The sequence below is a fragment of the Vulpes lagopus genome, chromosome 19 (assembly GCF_018345385.1).
Source record: "Vulpes lagopus strain Blue_001 chromosome 19, ASM1834538v1, whole genome shotgun sequence".
NCBI lineage: Eukaryota > Metazoa > Chordata > Mammalia > Carnivora > Canidae > Vulpes > Vulpes lagopus.
The window spans coordinates 30,298,100-30,319,941 of record NC_054842.1 but is presented as its reverse complement, the minus strand read 5'-3'; the positions used below and the strand labels follow the sequence as shown (position 1 = coordinate 30,319,941).

Below are 21,842 nucleotides of genomic sequence, written 5' to 3'. Positions count from 1 at the left end.
AGCGGGAGTGACTGGAAAGATAGATTATGGTCAGATAGAAATGCTTACCAAGGAGGATTATGCAGTGTTTGAGTTCTTAATGTGTAAGATGTGTCCCCTAGAGTGGGTAAAGTAGTATAAATGAAAATATCGCTGAAGTAGAAGAATTCAAGGAACTGACAGGCCTGAGTGTTAGAAATGAACATCTGAGTGAAGTTTGAAATAATGATAGGAGTAGTGTAAATAAAAGCAATAGTAAGTCAATAGGCAATGAGGAGTAGTGTAAATAAGAGCAATAGTGAGTCAATAGGCAATGAGGGAGAGTGATTGCAACAGAGTAGATTGCAGCAAGAAAGGGTGGAGTGTGTTAATCTCATAATATGAAATTCAAAACTGGATGAAGTTTAGGCAAGAAGGAGGGCAACGAGTTTGCAAGCGGCAGTGAGTATCCGGAGAAACATAGACTCCATCTCCAGGCCCACAAGATGAGTGATATAGGGAGAAAATCGACCACTTTAGAGGTCTAAAAAGGAAACAAGGTCCTTGTCGAACATTCAGTTTTTAGTGAAAGCAAGGACATGATAGGTCCATTCAGAGAAGAGAGTGAGGCTGTATGTGATTACGCTGAAAAGACAGTTCCAGGGGGTACAAAGGAAAGATAATCTGCAGCTCTTTCTGCTAATGTTAAATTCTTCCTTTTTAGTAATCTGATTCTTCATCAGCCATTTGATGGTTCCACTGTACCTGTCAAGAATCTTCCATTTGACTTCATCCTTGATTCTGCTTTGATGTGTCTCATCATCTGCGTGGCCTTACTGGTGAATACATAGCATCGGAGCATATTCTTAGGGGATCTTTTGCCCTTCTGCTTTTCATCTCCAGCTTTGTACTTTTAAGCCTCTTGGACCACCTACTCAATGTTTTCCATGCTCAAACACCATGACATTGGCCTTTTAATCTTCTCTTTTCTTGATCTCTTATCTAGGGCAAATATATTTAAGATGCTGTTATCAATAAACTGGTTGTTATTTTTAATCATTGCTCACTCAGTTTCACAGAGTAGATAGTGAAGGTCTAAGTCCACTTTGAACGAACTTGTGGTATTGCGCTTAACCAGAATAATCATGACTATTGGGATATGATTATTGATTGTTATTTTTCATCAATGCTCACTCAGATTCATAGAGTAGATAGTGAAGGTCTAAGTCCACTTGGAATGAACTGTGGTATTGCGCTTAACCAGGATAGTCATGACTATGAAATCACCAGTGATTTCAATACCAAAGTAGTAGTTTCAGTATTACTAGGAAAAGGGATGATATCAAAGAGCAATGAATCCTGAGTATTTTCAGGTTTATCTCCAGATAAGGGACAAGATGACTGCTTCCATAGCTGCAAACATAAGTAACACCCTTATCAGGATTGATGCTTTTTTCAAATTTCTTGCCTTTGGGGGGAAAAAAAAAATCCTGTGGGAATTTCTAAGTTTCTGAAGCTTGGAGATGCAGCTAAAACCACCCACTAGATGACCTCACAGGCCTGAGACTTCTCTAGCAAGAAGTGAAGGAAGGGTTAAAAAACCTTTTCTTCTCAATGGACAAGCTAAGTTAACTTTCTAGCTCTGTTACTCTGGTAACTTGGTAAAGGTGGTATGTCAGCTATGTGTCTAGGCAACATTACTTCTGGTAGAGATAATATCTAATTGATAAACTGTATCTGAACTGGAAGGCCTGGAAATGAACTCTTAAGTTCAAAGTATCCCAAAGTGGGATACTTTGGGCTTCCCTGAGTGTAGCAAGTTCTTGCAACTGCTCATGTTCCTTGTTAGGCTGCTGGGAGCCATGTCCAGAGGATTGTTCCTGGAGGAAGTAGCTCCTGTGGGACACGAGGCTTCTAAGCCAGGTTGGCACCCACCCTCACCTGTGTGGACTCATTTCTTAGAACCTGAGCTATCACCTAAGGGGCACAGGGGTCACAGAGTCGATCCTAGCATACTGCATGGACTACTGAGATGCTTCTACTCTAGATGCTCATCTGATGCTGCCCTGCTGGAATACTGTATTTCTTGACTTCATATGCTTCCAAGTGAACCAATGCAGAGGGTAGCCTGTTAGGGTTTTGTGAGATTGATTGTCTAATCAAAGCCTTCTCCAGCCAAGTGAGTTTCCCTAACTACACACTTAAAATGCAAAGAATTCCATCTTTGTTAATTAAGGTTTGACAAATCAAAAGTGCTACCTCTTTGGTTATAGTTCACATTTCTTTCAGCACCAAATGTCTTGTCCAAGCCCTAAGCAATACTTATGGCTCTTTGCTTATTGATGATTCTTACGGTATTGATATCATCAGTGGTTTCTAGACTATATGGTGTCCTGATGGTGAGAGTGCTTAAAGTTAGCCATTACTGTGTTCACTGTGTTGGTGATGATCTTCCCAAGGTAGACTTCTGCATTTTCACAGGGTCTTTGTTAGAACTATGGTAGATATTTATACAGGGGAGAAGCTTTTAGTTTGGTGAGATTTTTTTTTAAACAGAAATACATGTTTTTTTAATTTATTTTTCTTAATTTAAGAGACAGAGCATAAGCACAAGCAGGGGGAGGCACAGGGAGAAGCAGACTCCCCACTGAGTAGGGGGCCCAATGCGGGCCTCAATACTAGGACCCTGAGATCATGACCTGAGCCGAAAGCAGACATTTAACCAACTGAGCCGCTCAGACTCCCCTAAATTTATTTTTCTATTGAAGTATAGTGCCACTGGGATTGTTTTTGAGATAAAATTTATCATAAAATTTAAAATTTGAGCTATTTTAAAGTGTACAGTTTGGTGAATTTTAGTATATTCACAGTTTTGTGTCACCAATACTATTATCTAATTCCAGAACATTTCTATCACCCCCAAAAAATCCTCCCCTCCCAATTCTCCCCTCCTCTCATCTCTTAGCAGCCACTAATCCACTTTCTGTTGCTATGGATTTACAGATTTTGAACATTTCATAAAAGTGGAATCATATGGAATATGTGCCTTTTGTGACTGGCTTTTTTCACTTAGCACCAGGTTTTCAAAGTCCATGTTGCAGCACATATCAGGGATTGATTCTTTTCATTATTAAGTCCTCTTTTTCATACTGTTGGAGTCTTCAAAAGCTAGGTAATTCTAAGCTGCCCATATTGTAAATGAAGGTGTTAATTTAATGGTTTTGATATCTGGAGTGTATTTTTAGTTCATGTGAGAATTTCTGCTCACCCAGCAGGGAAATCCAGTGCCCTGGTATCTGAGTTACCTGGAGCCTTTCTGTACTTTCCCGGCCCAAGTATCTACCCTGGGACCTTGCTTACCACAGTTGCCATTGTGGAGAGCTGGGATACCCATCTTCTTGGGTACTAGCCTTGGTGAAGCATGTGGGGGTTGTATCTCTAACGGTAGATGTGGGGACCCTAACCTAGCTATTAATTAACTCTTTAATTTTCTGACTAATATATACAATCTCTCCTCCCAGCCTTTATTTATTTAGATCTAGGCATTGTTCTAGGGATACTTCTGATAAAACTCATGATTTGGGATGCCTGGGTGGCTCAGCGGTTGAGCGTCTGCCTTTTTGGCTCAGGTCGTAATCCTGGGACTCCGGGATTGAGTCGCACATCAGGCTTCCTGCATGAAGCCTGCTTCTCCCTCTGCCTGTGTCTCTCTCTCTCTTTCATGAATAAATAAATAAAATCTTTTAAAAAAATAAATAAAACTCATGATTTGCAGGGAGTGAGGTCTTCTCTTCTACCTGTGTTATAGGTTCTCCACCTACCCCTGTTACCATCTGCTTTATGTCATCCAAAAACTAGTATTTTGAGCTGCTGGTAGCACCCCTCTTGGTTTTCTAGCAATGAAATAGGTTTGTTTTTATTTTGTGTTTCTTTTGACATTTTGGTAAGATTTGGGAAAGAAGGGAAATATCTTTGTAGTTGACCTTTCCTCTACTCTTACCTAGATCAGGACAGTCCAATCCAACCTTTTATCTCCAGAAAGGCTCTCAAGCCTATGTACTCAGAAAAAAACCACCTGGTTCACTACTTCCTAAAGCACATAAGGTATGGTATACAAATGCAATAATTCTTTGTTGACGAATACTTTTTATATGCAGAAAAATCATTTAAATTGGTTTTAAAAGTCCTCTCATTATTAAACAATAATACATTTTATTTCTTAGATAAAAATTTCACTTGAATTGTATCCCATTTTTAAAAAGGACTTGAGGTTGAAATCTGAGGCTGTCTTTAGGTTATTAATCTTGTGCAATACCCAGTCCTCTTATGGATTTGATTCCTTCCTTACAATTGGCTAAAAATGCAATCCAGTGAATATTTTCAGTGCTGCTCATTTATAGATGTTTGTCTTTGGTTATATATTTTTTAATTATGTTTTTAAAATTATCTTACAATAATATCTACTCACTGAAGGATCTTAATATATTTGCTCTGACAATCCATTGATCTTCTAATAAAAAATACTTGAATAATCATTTTAAAGTATTCTCTGAACATTAGGCTTAGTGAGAATTTAAAAAGATTTGTTAAAAATTGAGTCTATTTTCAGGAAATAGCTATTATCTGTAGAATTTTAGAGAAGAAAACAAGAGAAAACAAATCAAAGTCCTGGAAACATTGAAAGCACTGCATATTTAGGGTATTATCATAAACATGTTTAATAGGCATTTCCCAGGCCAAGCTGACTGGGTTAGGGCCATTGAAGGATGGGCTTAAGATTACACTAATGGAAAAATGCAGACTCTGGCTTTCTTGTTTCCATATCCAAGAAACTTGAGGATGCTAAAGATCAAAAAGTTGGGTAACTTCAAGTCTCAACATGGTAAGGCTAAAGAAGAATCCCCCTGTGCCCAGAAGTTTATGCCCAATAAACGGCTCTCTTTCTCTCTCTTCCTGATAACATCTTATCAAAAGACTGAAAATAACATAATGATCTCAGCCCAAGTATCTGGCTTAGTTGGTTTCAACTCCCTTCCTTGTTTCTAAGTCTACACTGAAAAAAAAAAACAAAAAAACAAAAAAACACAGTGTTCTCACACTGCCGTCCACTTTTTGACTCCCTGACCCATTTGTCCTTACCATCACCCACCTCACCCCCAGCACCAGGGGATTACAAACACTTCTTTCACAATCTTTGGTTCCACTGACTTCTCTCACCTGGGTCCTGGTTATAGTCCTATCTCTGCCTTAGTTAATCTTTGTTAACTGCTGTTGTCCAAGAGAGCTGCATGATTTCTCCTCCTTAGAAATGATCAGTCACTGTGGGCGCCTGGGTGGTGCACAGTTGGTGAAACATCACACTGTTGGTTTTGGCTTAAGCTGTGAGATGGAGCCTGGAGCCGAGTCCCACGTCGGGTTCTATGCTCTAAGCTCAGCGAGGAGTCTGCTTAAGAATCTGCCTCTCAAACAAACAAACAAACAAATAAATAAATAAGAAGAATCTGCCTCTCCCCACCCCCATCTAAAATAAATCTTAAAAAAGGAGAAAGTGATCAGTCACCACTGAGTCTGGGGCAGATGAGTTAGCATTATAGCTCTGCTATAAGCTGTGTCCTCAGGTCCTGAGTGATAGGCCCATGTATCTGTCCTGGTTGAGGAGGCCCTTCTATCTTATTTGGGTTCCTGCTTCAGTACTTGCTTGCATCTTATTGCCTCCATTCCCTGTGGTTATCTTGAGCTCCATGGTAGCCTTGAGTACCTAGAACGATTCCCCTACCCCTGCTTTAGAAATAAGTACCTCTTTTGATCTCCAGAAGGAGCTAGTACTTTTTCCCTTGTACTAGCACTCTCTGTCCTCCCTCAGCACCCTATAGCTAGAGACTTGCCTGAGCCCCCTTGGGAGTCATGAGAAAGAAAGAGTGAGCAAGCGTAAGCCAGTAAGCAAGCAGGGAACTGTTGAGAACAAATATGTTTTTATGATAATCTGTGAAATATTGTTGTCAGGAACTGTTGCCTTCATAGTCACAGAGCCAATATTAAGCCCCATACATGTGCCTATCCTTTAGCCTAATTAAATGATTATGGTCTTTTTTAGTGCTAGCCTACTTTATAACTGTAATAATTGCACTAAGACTACTTTTAAGGAAAATATTATCCTCTAGGTCATTTGTTGATACTGTTTCAAAATTGATTTCTAGCCTTTTTTTAAAAAAAAGATTTTATTTATTTATTTATGAGAGACACAGAGAGAGAGAGAGGCAGAGACACAGGCAGAAGGAGAAGCAGGCTCCATGCAGAAGCCCAACATGGGACTCGATCCCGGGACTCCAGGATCACGCTCTGGGCCAAAGGCAGACACTAAGCCGCTGAGCCACCCAGGGATTCCCTGATTTCTAGCCTTAATCTAAGCTCACTATAGTTATTAATTGTCTGTGTTTCTGGGGTGCCTGGCTGGCTCTGTTGGCAGAGCACATAACTCTTCTTGGGGTCATGAGTTTGAGCCATGTAGGATGTAGAGATTACTAAAAAATAATAATTAAAAAAAAAACTTTAAAGTTTCTGTTTCTGATTTTTAATAATTCATTGTCCTATTTAGATTGATAGAGAATTTAAAGTCCAGAAGGCTTTGTTTTCAGTTGGATTCCCCGTTCCCAAACCTTTATTGTACTGCAGTGATCCTTCTGTCATTGGAACAGAATTTTACATGATGGAACATGTGCAGGTAAATTCACAATCTTATTTTATTGTTACTTCTATTTTTAATTATGAATTTAGATGCTAATAAATTATAGGTTGTTAATTAACATTTTAGGTAATTAGTTTGTGTTGCAAGAGCTTAAACTTTTGTTTTAATAAGTACAGGGAATGTGAGAGAGGTGAAATAGACTAGGAACAAATTCAGTTGAGGGTGTTTAACTTATTCTCAAATTTTCCTCTAGGTGGCAATAAAGAGCTATATGTAATGGCAATAACCAAATGCTCCAGATGGAAGGGGGAAAACTACTTCCAAATCAATCCATTAAGAACAGTAATTTCAAAGTGTTTAAAAAAATTTTTTTGCGAGTGTAACTTGAGAGTAGTTTTTTCCTTTAAGTTCAACTTGGAATGTCCTTTAGCATACATACTCTATTAAACATGTTTCCCAAATGAATGTTTTTCTAGCATATTCTACAAAGAATGGTTTTTGGTCACAAACTGTTATCCTGATTTTTTTTTCTTGTAGGCAAGGGGGATTATGGCACAGCAAAATAATTTGTGTGAAAATAATATATATATTTTTTTGTTTTAAATTATTTGTTGTAATTGTTTCCATAGGGTCGAATCTTTCGTGATTTCACAATTCCTGGTGTTAGCCCAGCAGAACGGTCAGCCATATATGTGGCCATGATAGAAACCTTGGCTCGGTTACATTCCTTGAATGTACAGTCATTGCAGCTGGAAGGATATGGTAGAGGTGCTGGCTACTGCAAAAGACAGGTAATACATCCACATAAAGAGCTCCTTTTCTCAAGTTCTTAGAAATAATATACTTTATTAGTCAAAATAAAGACCTATTTTATGCTTTCTTGAAACTTGAACATTATTTTTTTTTAAGATTTTTTTTTAAAATTTATTCATGAGAGACACAGAGCGAGAGAGAGAGAGAGAGAGAGGCAGAGACACAGGCAGAGGGAGAAGCAGGCTCCATGGAGGGAGCCTGACGTGGGACTCAATCCCGGGACTCCAGGATCATGCCCTGGGCAGAAGGCAGCCCTAAACCGCTTAGCCACCAGGGCTACCCTGAACATAACTTTTAATATCAGCCTTATATTGGCTTGTTGTTAGCATGAAATAATTTTATATTTTTAGATCAGGTTTTTTCAGCCTAAGCTTCTGTAGCAAGATGTACATGAATGCAAATTTATTTTTTTTAATATTTCATTTATTTATTTGGCACAGAGAGAGAGCTAGGGATAGCACAAACAAGGGGAGGCAGGAGGCAGAAGGAGATGGAGAGGGAGAAGCAGGCTCCTTGCTGAGCAGGGAGCCCAATACCGGATTCCATTCCAGGACTCTGGGATCATGACCAGAGCATCTGACCAAAGGCAGATGTTTAACTGACTGAGCCACCTAGGTGCCCCATGAATCCAATTTAAAGCTTTTCAGCCTCTTCACTTAATTTATCAATATATTTTCTGTACAGTTTCCCCTTTTAAGTTAACATATCTCTTAAGCACAGCTGTGTGTTTAACACTTGCTGAGTACTATGTTAAATATAAAGAAAATAGAAATAAATTCTTCCCCTAAAGGAATTTATGGTCATTTTTTGAGAGACCTGTACGTGAAGCTCATTTACATGAAACTTGAAAATATAATAAAAGAGTATATAATTTAGTAGTAAATTGTTTGTTACTCATCAGGAGAGCTGTTCTATTCAGAGGATAGGTATCACTGTACCTTTGCTCAGGTGGGGAAAGCTTTGTGGGAGAGATGTCTTGCATTGTGTATTTATGAAAACCGCTGTATTTATGAAAAGAGAAAATCTAGAGTGTTAGAGAAGACTTGGTGAACATTTCATACCAAAGGGACAGCTAGTCCCATCTATGGGACTATTTCCCTTTGTATGTGTGTCTGTTTGAGGGGGCTCATGGAAGAGAGAAAGGAACTAAGATTTAGAAAGTACTCACTGTATGTCAGGTCCCATGGAAGGTGAATTGCTAACCTACTCTTTTTAAATCTTTGTAACAACCATAAGACATAGGTCTTATTACCCCCATTTTATAGGTGAGGAATCAGACCAATGGGTATCAGATAGCACATGAATAAGTGGCTTAGACATAATTTATACCCCGGTCCGTATGATTCCAAAGATGTAGGTCTTTACCCCCAAATTGAACAGAGATACCATGGGGAGTACAGAGAAAACTATAAGCTGACAAGTAATATGGTCTCAATTGATGAAGGACTGACTGAGAATAGTTTGATTTGTTTGCATTTAATCCTAAGAAAAATAAAAAGTTCTTGCATTCCTTATACCTGAAAATATATTTAGAAGATTCTGGGGGGGGGCAGCCCTGGTGGTTCAGTGGTTTAGCGCCGCCTTCCACCCAGGGCGTGATCCTGGAGACCTGAGATCGAGTCCCACATTGGGCTCTCTGCATGGAGCCTGCTTCTCCCTCTGCCTGTCTCTGCCTCTCTCTCTCTGTGTCTCTTATGAATAAATAAATAAATAAATAAATAAATAAATAAATAAATAAATAAATAAAATCTTAAAAAAAAAAAAGATTCTGTGGGTAATAGGAAAGGGTATTAAAATGGAAAATAAAAATCTAGTCCCCATATTTCCTTTTTCAGGGATTACTTGTTGCTTATGACCCTTCCAGAAATCTCAGAAGTCCCCTATGCCTATTTATTTGTGTATATATGTGTATATGTTTGCATACATTATTTTTTCTTCCACAAAACAGTTGCAGAATAAAGACTAGAACCCATATGTCTTAATTCCTATGCCAGTATTTTTTTTCCTGATAAAAATCTAGGTTAGTAAAATGGAACTAGATGAAAGAGATTTAAATGTTTTAGGCTTATGTGAATATTACTTTAGGCATTTGTCTTCAGCATTTAGGAATAAGACCAAATTTGATATAATCAAGTTTTGTTTTAGAATTGCTTGATCTTCTACTTTCAGCTCTATAATTTTTCTTATTTCTATATCTTTAGGTATTAACCTGGACAGAGCAATATCAAGCTGCAGCTCATCAGGACATCCCTGCCATGAACCAGCTATCTGACTGGCTAATGAAAAACTTGCCAGATAATGACAATGAAGAAAACTTGGTTCATGGAGATTACAAACTAGATAACATTGTTTTCCACCCTACAGAGGTACTGTAAGCCATGTTTATAATTAAGTAGGTCTTAGCACTTCTGATTTGGGACATAAGTACTAGGTAGATGTTCCCCTCAAGGCTCTGAAGGAGCCCAACCCAACCTTACTCTTCCCCTACCTTTTGGATTGTGTTCACCATTCAAAACTTTTAGGAATGAGTTCTGCAGATTTTCTGTCAAAGATAGCTGCCTACCTTTAAGGCCAAGTCTACCCTCAGGATACCTGATTTACTACTTAAACAGGATTTGGGAATTTACTTGCATGTCACTTTTCTTCAGAGATGTTTTTTATCTACAAAAAATATTTAGCTTATTCATATTCTTGTTCTTTTGGTTCATTTTCACTTCCTTTTCTTATCCGGTGAAGAATTTTTAATTTAAGTAATTATAAACTTAGGACAGAATTCCAAAAACCTTTTTTGAGGTTTTGAAAGAATTCTGTGAGATTAATGTGACCTTGCTGTGTAAATATACACAGTATAATCTTTATTTATTAATTTTTTATAAGATTTTATTTATTCATGAGAGACACAGAGAGGCAGAAACAGAGGCAGGGGGAGAAGCAGGCTCCCCGCAGAGTGCCCAATGCAGGACTCGATCCCAGGACCCCAGGATCACGACCTGAGCCAAAGGCAGACACTGAGCCACCCAAGCACTCCCACAGTATAATCTTTATAAAGGCTACAGAAAATTCCAAACTATAACTCTCCTCCATGAAGCATAGACAGTGAGGCCTAGGATTAGAAGAGTATGGTGGGAATGAGGAAACCACTTAGTTTTCCTCATTACCTGTATGCCATGGGACAAGACACTTGGCCATTAGTATTTTGACATTAATGTGAAAGGTTTATAGTTCCCTGAATAAAAGGTTTTTCTGAGTTCATTAATTTTCTCAGAATGCTAAGATGTTTTAGAGCAGGAAGAGCTGTTCTGAATTCATGTGCTAAGCTTCTAGGTTTCATGTTCTTTCCCTATAGGAAGAGGACAGGAGAAAAATAGCATTATAAATTACATTGCTGTCATAATTCAAAGTAGTATTATATGAAATCAGAGTTCAAATATAACATAAAATCGGGAGCACATTCACCAGCCAGACAGAAAACTTTTTATAGGAAAGTCAGTTTGGATAGTAAAGTTATATGTATGTAATTATATATGTGTATGGGTAAACTTTTGTTAATGGCACTGATTAATTCTGAAATAACTTTGTTAAATATGGATTAGGAAGATTAAAGAATGCTAACTAATAAAAATTTTTAAAAGTTTATACCTTAAAACTTAGCAGGATCAGGCCTCTATTTGGTCTGTATCATTTGAGTCTTTAATATTTTAGGAGCCTATCTTTGAATAAGTCAGTCTTCTATGTGTTCTATGTACTTTTTTTTTTTTTTTTAAGATTTTATTTATTTATTCATGAAAGGCACAGATAGAAGCAGGGGCACAAGCAGAGGGAGAAGCAGGCTCCATGCAGGAAACCCAATGCAGGACTCAGTCCCGTATCGCAGAATCACGCCCTGAGCCAAAGGCAGATGCTCAACCACTGAGCCACCCAGTCATCCCTCTATGTACTTTTTTACTCAATGCTTAAGCAAGGAAGAGAAAATTCAGGCCTAGATCTCTTGAATTTTGTGTCATCAACCAAGATGTTTAAATTTAGGATTAGTCATAATATGTTGAAAGTAATGGCAAAACACTAAGTACCATATTTTACTCCCTTTTCATTTTTAATCTCATATTAGAAAATCATTTCTTACAGGATTAAAGTTGTCGAACAGATGTTATCTTCCTTTAGATAAGCAGAATATTAAATAGTTGAAAAAGCCATTATTTTAAAAAAGAAACAACTGGTAGAGGCAGATTTCTGACATATATTATTACCTTTTAATGTATTAGAATTATATGGTATCTTGTAAAATGTCTTCTTTATATATATCCAAAACCCCATAATTAATAGTTAAATAAAATTTTTTTTAGTTAAATAAAATTTTTTTAGTTAAATAAAATTTAATCAATTTCTGCCTCCTATAAATATTGTAGCTATTTTTTTTTTAATTAACATGTGGTTGGCAGAGTACAAGTCAACTACTATTTATTCATTGCCAGCTATTTGCTCTAAAAGATAAAGTTGGAAAGGAAGTACAGCACTTAATGAGCTCAAAATACAAGTGGAGAGGAAAAAGAAATTAGCTCACTGCAGTGAACCATATATACCCAAGTGTTGAAGTATGCCATACAAAGTGAACTTTAAGAGAAGTCAGAGGGAAAGATACACTGTAGACTGGCACTGAAAGCTGTGAAATATTAAATTTTAATTTTAGTTAATAGTTTATCTTTTCCACCTCATATTTTATCTTTTTTTATTTTTTAAATGTCCCCTTTATTTATTCAATGTGGGGGTCAAACTCATGACCCCAAGATCAAGAATCACATGCTGTACCTACTGAGCCAGCCAGGTACCCCCCTCCACCTCCTTTTTTTAGATTTAAGAATTAAATGGGAAAATTAGGGTATGTTTCTTCTTTTTTTTTAATAATTTTCTTTTTTTTCAAAGATTTCTGTTTATTTGATAGAGTGTGAGAGAGAGTGCCAACACAAGTAGGGCAGAAGGGCAGAGGGAGAGGGAGAAGCATACTCCCCTCTGAGCAGGGAACCTGATGCAGGGCTCCATCCCAGGACCCCAGGATCATGACCTACGCCAAAGGCAGATACTTGACTTAGCCACCCAGGCACCCTGAGTATGTTTCTTTTTTTTTTTGTGAGGGAAAATTAAGAGTATGTTTCTTTTTGTATGAAGGCATTCCTCAAATTGAAAAATGAGTCCTTGGACTATAGCAAGCTGAATATGTGTATGTATGTATGTATGTGCTTAACTGTTTACATCCCTATGGATATGATTGAAAGCTTATTATTTTTTCTTTGAGAATAAGGATTACATTTTTTTTTTTTTTACCTTTGCCTCGAGTCTATATAGTAGATGCTCAGTAAATGGGGATCTGCTAGACTGTAACCTCCTTTAAAGCAGTAAGTGTAGCATTTATGTAGCAGGTGGTTACATGTTTCTGAATTAATCTAAGTTGAAAGAATTGATTTTATTAATCACTATTTCTATATCATATATTTGTGCTTAATTTTTATTCTCTAACAGTGTGACCTTAGAGCAAATAATTTAACCTTTCTCTGTGCCTCAGTTTTTTTTTTTTTTTTTTTTTTATTTATGATAGTCACAGAGAGAGAGAGAGGCAGAGACACAGGCGGAGGGAGAAGCAGGCTCCATGCACCGGGAGCCTGATGTGGGATTCGATCCTGGGTCTCCAGGATCGCGCCCTGGGCCAAAGGCAGGCGCCAAACCGCTGCGCCACTCAGGGATCCCCTGTGCCTCAGTTTTTATATTAATTTGTTTTTATTGATGTGTAATTGACAAATCATATTAGTTTAGGTGTTCAACATAATGATTTGATACTTGCATATGCTATGAAATAGTAACCACAATAAGTATCGTTTCCCCTTTCACCCTATGATGTTACATAATGTACTATACAATGTTATAGACTCTAGTCACCGGGGTGTATGTTGATTCCCTTATGGCTGAATTTTGTACCTCTTGACCCTCTTCTCCCATTTCACTCACATCATATCCCCCCTCTTACCTCTGGCAGCCACCAGTCTGCTCTCTTCATATATGAGTTTGGTTATATTTGTTTTGTTTGTTCATTTGTTTTTTAGAGGCCACATATAAGTGAAATCATATAGTATTAGTCTTCCTCTGTCTGACTTATTACACTTAGCATTATACCTTCAAGGTCTGCTCATGTTGTCACAAATGGCAAGATTTCACTCTTTTTATGGCTGAATAATATTCTGTTGTACATATACCACATCTTTATCCATCCATCCATCCATCCACTCTTCCATCAAAGGATGCTTTGGTTATTTTAGCATCTTGGCCACTGTGAACAGTATGCAATAAACATAGGGGCATATGTCTTTTCTGACTAATTTTTTTAAATTTTCTTAATATAAATATACAGAAGTAGAATTGCTGTATCATATGATAGTTCTTTTCAATTTTTGAAGAAACCCCATACTGTTTTTTGTAGTGCTACACCAATCTAGAGTCCCACCAATGATGCACAGAAGTCCCCTTTTTTCCCACATCCTCACCAGCACTTGTTATTTTCTGTCTTCTTGAAAGTAGCCATTATGACAGGTATGAAATAATGCCTCATTATCTTATATCATCATTCTGATGTTAAGCATTTTTTTCATGTGACTGCTGGTCATCTGTATGTCTTCTTTGGAAAAATTTCTATTTAGAATTTCTACCTATTTTTTAATCAGATTATTTTTATTGAGTTATATGAGTTCTTTTATCTATTTTGGCTATTAATCCCTTATTGGATATATGATTTGCAAATACTTTGTCCCATTCAGGAGGTTGCCTTTCTATTTTATTGATGGTTTCCTTTGCTATGCAGAAGGTTTTTAGTTTGACGTAGTCCTATTTGTTTATATTTGCTTTCATTGCCATTGCCTTGGCAATCAGTTACAAAAAATACTGCCAAGAGTAATGTCAAGTAGCCTACTGCCTATGTTTTCTTCTAGGAACTTTGTGGTTTTTGGTCTTGTGTTCAAGGCTTTAATCCAGTTTGAGTTAATTTATGTATGGTGTAAGATGGTGTTATGGTTTCATTCTTTAACATGTGGCTGTCCAATTTTCCCAATACCATTTATTAAAGAGACCATCTTTTCTCCATTGTATATTCTTGACTCCTTTGTCATAAATTAATCGACCATATACGCGTGAGGTTTTTTTTTTCCTGGGCTCTTTATTCTGTTTCATCTATTTTTGTATCTGTTTTTGTGCCAATACTGGTTTGATTATTATAGCATTATAATTTGAAATAGGAAGTGTGATGCTTCCAGCTTTATTCTTTTTCAAGATTGCTTTGACTCTTTGGGATCTTATGTTGTTCCATACAAGTTTTAGGATTCTTTGTTCTACTTCTGCGTTGAATCTATCGATTGCTTTGGATAATATGGATATTTTCACAATATTCTTAAAATCCATGAGCACGGAATATCTTTCCATTTGATTGTACATCCTTCAATTTATTTCATCAATGTCTTATAGCTTTCATTGCACAGGTCTTTTACTCACTTGGTGAAATTTATTCCTGGGTATTTTATTCTTTTTGGTGCAGTTGTAACTGTAATTTCCTTAATTTCTCTTTCTGATAGTATGTTGTTATAATATAAAAACATAACATTGTTATGTGTTGATTTTGTATCCTGCAACTTTACTGAATTTGTTTATCCTATTAGGTTTTTTTGGTGAAGTCTTATAGCATTTTCTATATATAAAATTCTGTTCAAAAATAATGACAGTTTCACTTCTTCTTTTCCAATTTAGATGCTTTTTAATTTCTTTTTCTTGCCTTATTGCCCTGAACTTCCAATTGCTAGGATTTCCAATACTGTGTTGAATATAAATGGCAAGAGTGGGCATCCTTGTCTTGTTCCTAATTTTTAAAGAAAAAGTTTTCAGCTTTTCACCATTGAATATGATGTTTGCAGTAGGCTTATTATATTGAGATGCATTCACCGTAATAGCTTTGTTGAAAGTTTTTATAAATGGATGTCACACTTTGTCAAGTGTTTTTTTCTAGATCTACTTAGATGATCAAATGATCATTTTCTTAATGTGGTGTATGACATTGATTTATTTGCAGGTGTTGAACCATCCTTGCATCCCTGGAATAAATCCCACTTGATCATAGTATATGGCCTTTTAAATGTATTATTGAATTTGGTTTGCTAGTATTTTGTTGAGGATTTTTGCATCTATTTCATCAGGGATATTGGCATGTATCTGCATTTCCTTAAGGTTTTTTTCTGGGGTTTTATCTTGTTCTCTTGTTTGGAACATATTCCTTTTTCCTCATTTTGCTTGATTCTCTCTCTCTTTGTTACTTCTTTTTTTTAAAGATTTGTTTATTGGGGTGCCTGGGTGGCTCAGTGATTTAGCATCTGCCTTTGGCTCAGGGTGTGATTCTGGGGTCCTGGGATCAAGTCCCACAGAGGCTCCCCAGAGGGAGCCGCTTCTCCCTCTATCTGTGTTTCTGCCTCTCTCTGTGTGTCTTTCATGAATAAATAAATAAAATCTTTAAAAAAAGAGAGAGAGAGAGAAAAGACAAGCATAAAAAAATAAACATTTGTTTATTTGAGAGAGACTGTGGGGGGAGGGGCAGGGGGAGAGTGAGAGAGAAAATCTCAAGCAGACTCCCACTGAGCATGGAGCCTGACACAGGGCTTGATCTCACCACCCTGAGATCATGACTTAAGCCAGAATCAAGAGTCAGATACTTAATTGACTGAGCCACCCAGGCACCACTGTCTTTGTTTTTACGTATTAAGCACAACTGCTGTCTCTCCCAATCTTGAAGGAGTGGTCACAGGAAAATGGGATGTGTTTCAGTCTTCTGTTTATGCAGTGTTCTGGGGGTAACAGCCTGCCAAGGACTGCCTCTATGATTACGTCAGCCCCAAGGAGCCCAGAAATGCAAGCACCCTGGCCACCAGAGTGAGCATTCAAGGAATATCCCTTGTGTGAACAACTTTGGCAGGGCCATAAAGGAAGGATGGACCAGGACAATACCATCCACTGGATTTACTTATGGAATGAGGCCTCGTGGAAGCATCCAGCTGGGTAGTCCTCTTGCTGAGTTCAGTGAGGAAGGGCCATGTGGTAGCACAGGGGCAGGGCAAACAGCACTAGCAAGGTAGAGGGACAGTGCAAAAATGGCACCTGCCACTCCAGCAGATGGTGTAAGATTAAGCTAATGAATCTCCTTCATATAAGATCTAAGTTTTTTTTTTTTTAATATTTTATTTATTTATTCATGAGAGACTCTCTGTGAGAGGCAGAGACATAGGTCCTGCAGGACTGGATCCCAGGACCCCTTGATTCAAAGGGAGATGCTCAACCACTGGGCCACCCAGGTGCCCCAGGTCTAAGTTCTTTTCAACATCCCATTTTTGATGAATCCCTAGATGGACAAATCTATACATTGAGAGTGGAGTCTCAGTTTCGTAGAGTCTTGGTTCTCCTGAATATGAACCATACTGGTTTTCAAAGCCAGACATTTTGGGGGCTCATCTCTGGTGCAGATCCTAAGGATGAGAATACCTGATGTGAAGCTTGACCCCCTTACCCCTCAGAGATATAGTTCATATTTATTAGATCCCTCCTGCTTTGGGTTGCCACATTGGAGGATAGGATTTTTGGTGACACTATGTCTCTGCCTCACCTACCCATCTTGATGTGATCTCTTTTTTTTTAAGATTTTATTTTTAAGTTATCTCCACACCCAACATGGAGTTTGAACTCAGGACCCCAAGATCAAGGGGTGCATTCTCTACTGACTGAGCCATCCAGGCACCCTTGATGTAGCCTTTCTATCCTTTATTGTGGAAGAGCTGTTCAGGTAGCTTTTGGGTCTTTTTCAGACAAAGTTGTTCTATATGAAGCTGAAGATTTGATGTATCTGTGGAAAGAGTTGAGGTCAGGGTCTTCTTATGTTACCGCTTGAACCACTCATTTTAACTTTATATTTTAAAATAATTATAGACTCCTAAGAAGTTGTGAAAATAGCACAGAGGGTCATGTATACCTATCATCCAATTCCCCAAATGGATCTTACACTGATATAGTATATTATCAAAGCCGGGAAACTGACATGGTGTGCCTTTTAAATTGGATAAAGAGGTACCAAAATTTCAGGATTTATTGAAAAGCTAAAATGAAGTAATCAATATGGAGCAAGTAACTGGTACCTGACATGGCTCTGCTGAACTTGTTTCAATTCTCTTCTTCTTTTTCCTTTTTTTCCTCTATTTTGCTTTTTTCTGAGATTGCCTATCAAGCTCTATTTTTCAGACAACTATCAAGGTAGATGCAAATATTTCATAATATGCACTAAAACTTAAACAGTGATTGTTGGGGATCAGATTATAGGAGACTTCTAAGTTGTACATTTCTGTAATGAGTAAGCTTTGAGGTTTTATCATTTTGTGTTTTTTTCAAAGAATAGCGTGTTTTATTCTTATTATTAGAAACACAAGAAAGAAGACAAAAACAAACTTAAATGATCAACCTCCCAGGAATGTGTGTGGTAAGCCAGTAAAGGATTACTAAAGGGTATGGCAAAACCAGAGCACATTACTCAGTTTTGTAATCCATATTTTCCAGTTACTTGTACATAAAGTATTTGAAGCATGTTTGAGCGAGTATTTCTGTAGTACAACATGCTACGGCAGTGATTAAAAGAAATCCAGCTTTTCTGAAAAATACTGTTAATTTTCTAAATATAAATCTTAACCATCTGGCAGAGAAATGCTTAAGGAATTTAATGTGTATTTCAACTTGAAAAACAAAAATATTTAATTAGAAACAGATAAACCTAGAGATAACTCATCTGCATTCATTAATTAGTAGTCTGATGTATTTAAGATAACAAATATATGTAATCTGGTTCCTCTGAAGTCCTCTATCTTGCAGCCTCTTATATATTAACTTATGAAGAAAAAAGGTATGCAAACAAAGCTTGTATTTTTAATGGCTTTTTCTTTTTAATTTCCTTCATTATCTTTTAAATGTTAGTGTAGTTGGGGAGCATCATAGTTATACAATTTAATTTTGTTGCTAGAAAAGCTGTGGCAATTGAATTTTTCTTCAGCACCTTTCTATAACATTTTTTTCTCAGAGAGGGAGGAGGGAGGGGCAGAGGGAGAAAGTGAGAGAAAATCTTAAGCAGGCTCCACATTCAATGGGGAGCCTCACACAGGGCTTGAGATCATGACCTGAGCTAAACTCAAGAGTTGGACGCTTAACCAGCTGAGCCACCCAGGTGCCCCTACATTACAGATATTTTTAAAATACTTTTTAGTAGGGACACCTGGATAGTTCTGTCAGTTAAATGTCTGCCTTCAGCTCAGATCATGATCCCAGGATTCTGGGATTGAGCCCAGAGTGGGGCTCCCTACCTAGTGAGGAGCCTGCATCCCCCCCCCCCCCCCCGTGCTCTCTCTCTCTCTCTCTCTCTCAAATAAATAAAATAAAAAATACAACAATAAAATAAAATGCTCTTTAGTAAATGCTCATTGGTAATAAAGCCAGGTTTTGAACTCCAGCCTACAGACTTGCAATGTTATATAATTTTTTCTGTATTGTACTTCCTCTTCCTCTCTTGGAATTGATCAACTTTAGGGGTGTCTTTGTCTTTGACCACAGCCTCTTTACCTTCTATTTCTCTTGTTTCTTATACTTCCCCTGAGATGCTACAAGCTTGATTACTTTAGAATCCATGAACCCCTGATGACTTACTTTGGCTTCTTATTCTGCCTGGCTCATGTGGGCATGATCAATTGTTTTAAAAACTATTTTCTTTATTGTCAGTTGAATTAATAATTCTTTGACTGTGATAAGTAATATAAAAGTTATAAAGTTTTCTGACCTTAGATTACTTATTATTCCAGAATCTTCTCACCTTTTGACTTCATAGATTCTCTAATCCTAATTTTGGGTTGTTATATTTTTGCTTCATTATATAGCCATGAATCAGGTTAATGGGGTCTGGGGCACATGTATGTTGCATAATTTCATCTAGGCTGTAACTTCATCTCTTTGTAAAATCTATGGCTTTTTAAAATATTTTTTTCAAATCTTTTCCATTCTTCCCAAACTATCAAGTTGCTTTTCTCACTTAGATTCCCACTCTCAGGGCAGCCCGGGTGGTTCAGCGGTTTAGCGCCTCCTTCAACCCAGGGCCTGATCCTGGAGACCTGGGATCGAGTCCCACATCAGGACCCCTGCATGGAGCCTGCTTCTCCCTCTGCCTGTGTCTCTGCCCCCCCCCCTCTCTGTCTCTCATGAATAAATAAATAAAATCTTTAAAAAAAAAAAAAAAAGATTCCCACTCTCAGTGTATGGTCTTGCCTTCTACTTGACTCACTTTTGTCCTTAGTCACTTTCTACCCCAAGCTATTTTCTGGGGATGACCGGCCCTTTGAAGTCCTCTTGATGTAATTGAAGACATTTCAGCACTTTACACAATATCTCTGTCATGCAGGTTGATGGGTAAGATTTTTCTTAAGCTTCATTGCAGAGAAAAGTTGTCACTCGTAAGTAGCTGATTTGTTTTGAACCTGTATACACTACGGGCATTTTGACTAATCATGCTTCACACTTTATTTTGTCCACTGAAAAACTCCGAGCAGTTTTTATTGTCCATGCTAACAACTATATGTGACCTATGACATTTAACTTGATGTAATAATCTTACCCCTAGTTTCATATTTTTATTTATTTTTAAAGATTTTATTTATTTATTCACGAGAGACAGAGAGAGAAAGAGGCAGAGACACAGACAGAGGGAGAAGCAGGCTCCATGAAGGGAGCCTCACATGGGACTCAATCCCTGGTCTCCAGGATCAGGCCTTGGGCTGAAGGTGGTGCTAAACCTCTGAGCTACCCAGGCTGCCCCAGTTTCATCTTTTTATTTAAAATTCTATTAATATCTTCTTCCCTGCCTTCTTCATCTATTTTTTGTCATGTTAGATTGCATGTGTTTCTTTTCTTTTGTTTTTTTTTTTTAAGATTTTATTTATTTATTCATGATAGATATAGAGAGGCAGAGATGTAGGCAGAGGGAGAAGCAGGCTCACCATGGGGAGCCCATTAAGGGACTCAATCCTGGGACTCTGGGATCATGCCCTGCGCCAAAGGCAGTCCCCTCAACCACTGAGACACCCAGGCATCCCGCATGTATTTCTTTTGTTTTGAAAAGGTAATATATATTCATTTTAATAAAATTCAATAGTATAGAAAACACACATAGAAAAATAAAACTCAGTGTAGAAGATAATCAGCAAAATGAAAAGCTGTTGTGCTGAGATTTCAGAAAAACCATCAGAAGTCATTTTATTAATAAGTTCTTTAGCAGCAAGATGAATTCATAAAGGTTCATTTTCACTACTAGGAGTTAGGCTGAGCTTGTTATATAGCTCTGTACACAAACAGGCATCAATGGTTTTCTGATAAACTATTGCTACTTAATTTACACTAATTGATAGAGTTTGATGAACCATCAACTTTTCTCACTAACCTTTGTTTTATAGCTTTGTGCAATTACCTAAAAAAAGTTTTTAGATATCTTCAAACCTGACTCCAGAGAAGATTCCCAGTTTTCATTGAAAAAAAAGGTGAAATCTATAGCATAAGCAAATGTCTCATCTTCTTTTCTTTGGATGTTAAGAACATAAAGGCAGGGGCTCCTGGATAGCTTAGTTGCTGAAACGTCTGCATTCGGCTTAGGTCATGACCCCAGATCCTGGGATCAGGCCCCATGTTGGGCTCCCTGCTCAATGGGAGTCTGCTTTTCTGTCCTGCCTCTCCCCGTTTGTGTCCTCTCTCTCTCTCTCTGTCAGATAAATAAAAACTTTAAAAAAAAAAAAGAACATAAAAACAAGTAGAGTAATAAAGAGAAAAATATGTCCAATCCTTTTTTTGTTTTCTTAACAAATCTAGCTCATATAGTAATTTAGAGTACAATATAACCACAACAATAAAAGGTCTTATTAAGTCAAATCATGGGGGAGATCATGATCAGTTTGTCCCCTAGTTATAATAGAATTTTTTTTTTTTTTAGTTTCAGAGGTAGAGTTTAGCAATATAATAGGAAATTTTTGAATGCACACTATACGCTAGGCTCTGTACTTATTCATGGAATGTTGGCCATCTATTATGAGCTAGGAATGTGCTATTATGTGCTAGGCCATCTATTATGTACTAACCCTAGGAACTGGTAAACAAAACAGACATGCTACTTGCCCTCAGTTAATCTTCACAATAACTCTTTGCAAGGGATACATTATGGCTGAGAAAATTCAACGCTCAGAGAGGTTAACTAGACTGTCCAGAGTTGCACAGCCATTAAATGGTGGAGTTAGGATTTGAATAT

At 37.4% G+C, this 21,842-nt stretch overlaps 1 protein-coding gene across 2 annotated transcripts in view; it reads left to right on the top strand.

Annotated features, from left to right (window-relative positions):
* The window catches only part of ACAD11 (acyl-CoA dehydrogenase family member 11), a 105,251-nt gene that overhangs the window by 1,539 nt on the left and 81,870 nt on the right, over nucleotides 1–21,842 (top strand). For both annotated transcript variants that reach the window (XM_041734169.1, XM_041734170.1), the window contains exons 2-5: nucleotides 3,963–4,062; nucleotides 6,554–6,679; nucleotides 7,273–7,434; nucleotides 9,658–9,822. In XM_041734169.1, the coding sequence (XP_041590103.1) occupies nucleotides 3,963–4,062; nucleotides 6,554–6,679; nucleotides 7,273–7,434; nucleotides 9,658–9,822 (553 nt within the window). The remainder of the gene's footprint in view (nucleotides 1–3,962; nucleotides 4,063–6,553; nucleotides 6,680–7,272; nucleotides 7,435–9,657; nucleotides 9,823–21,842) is intronic.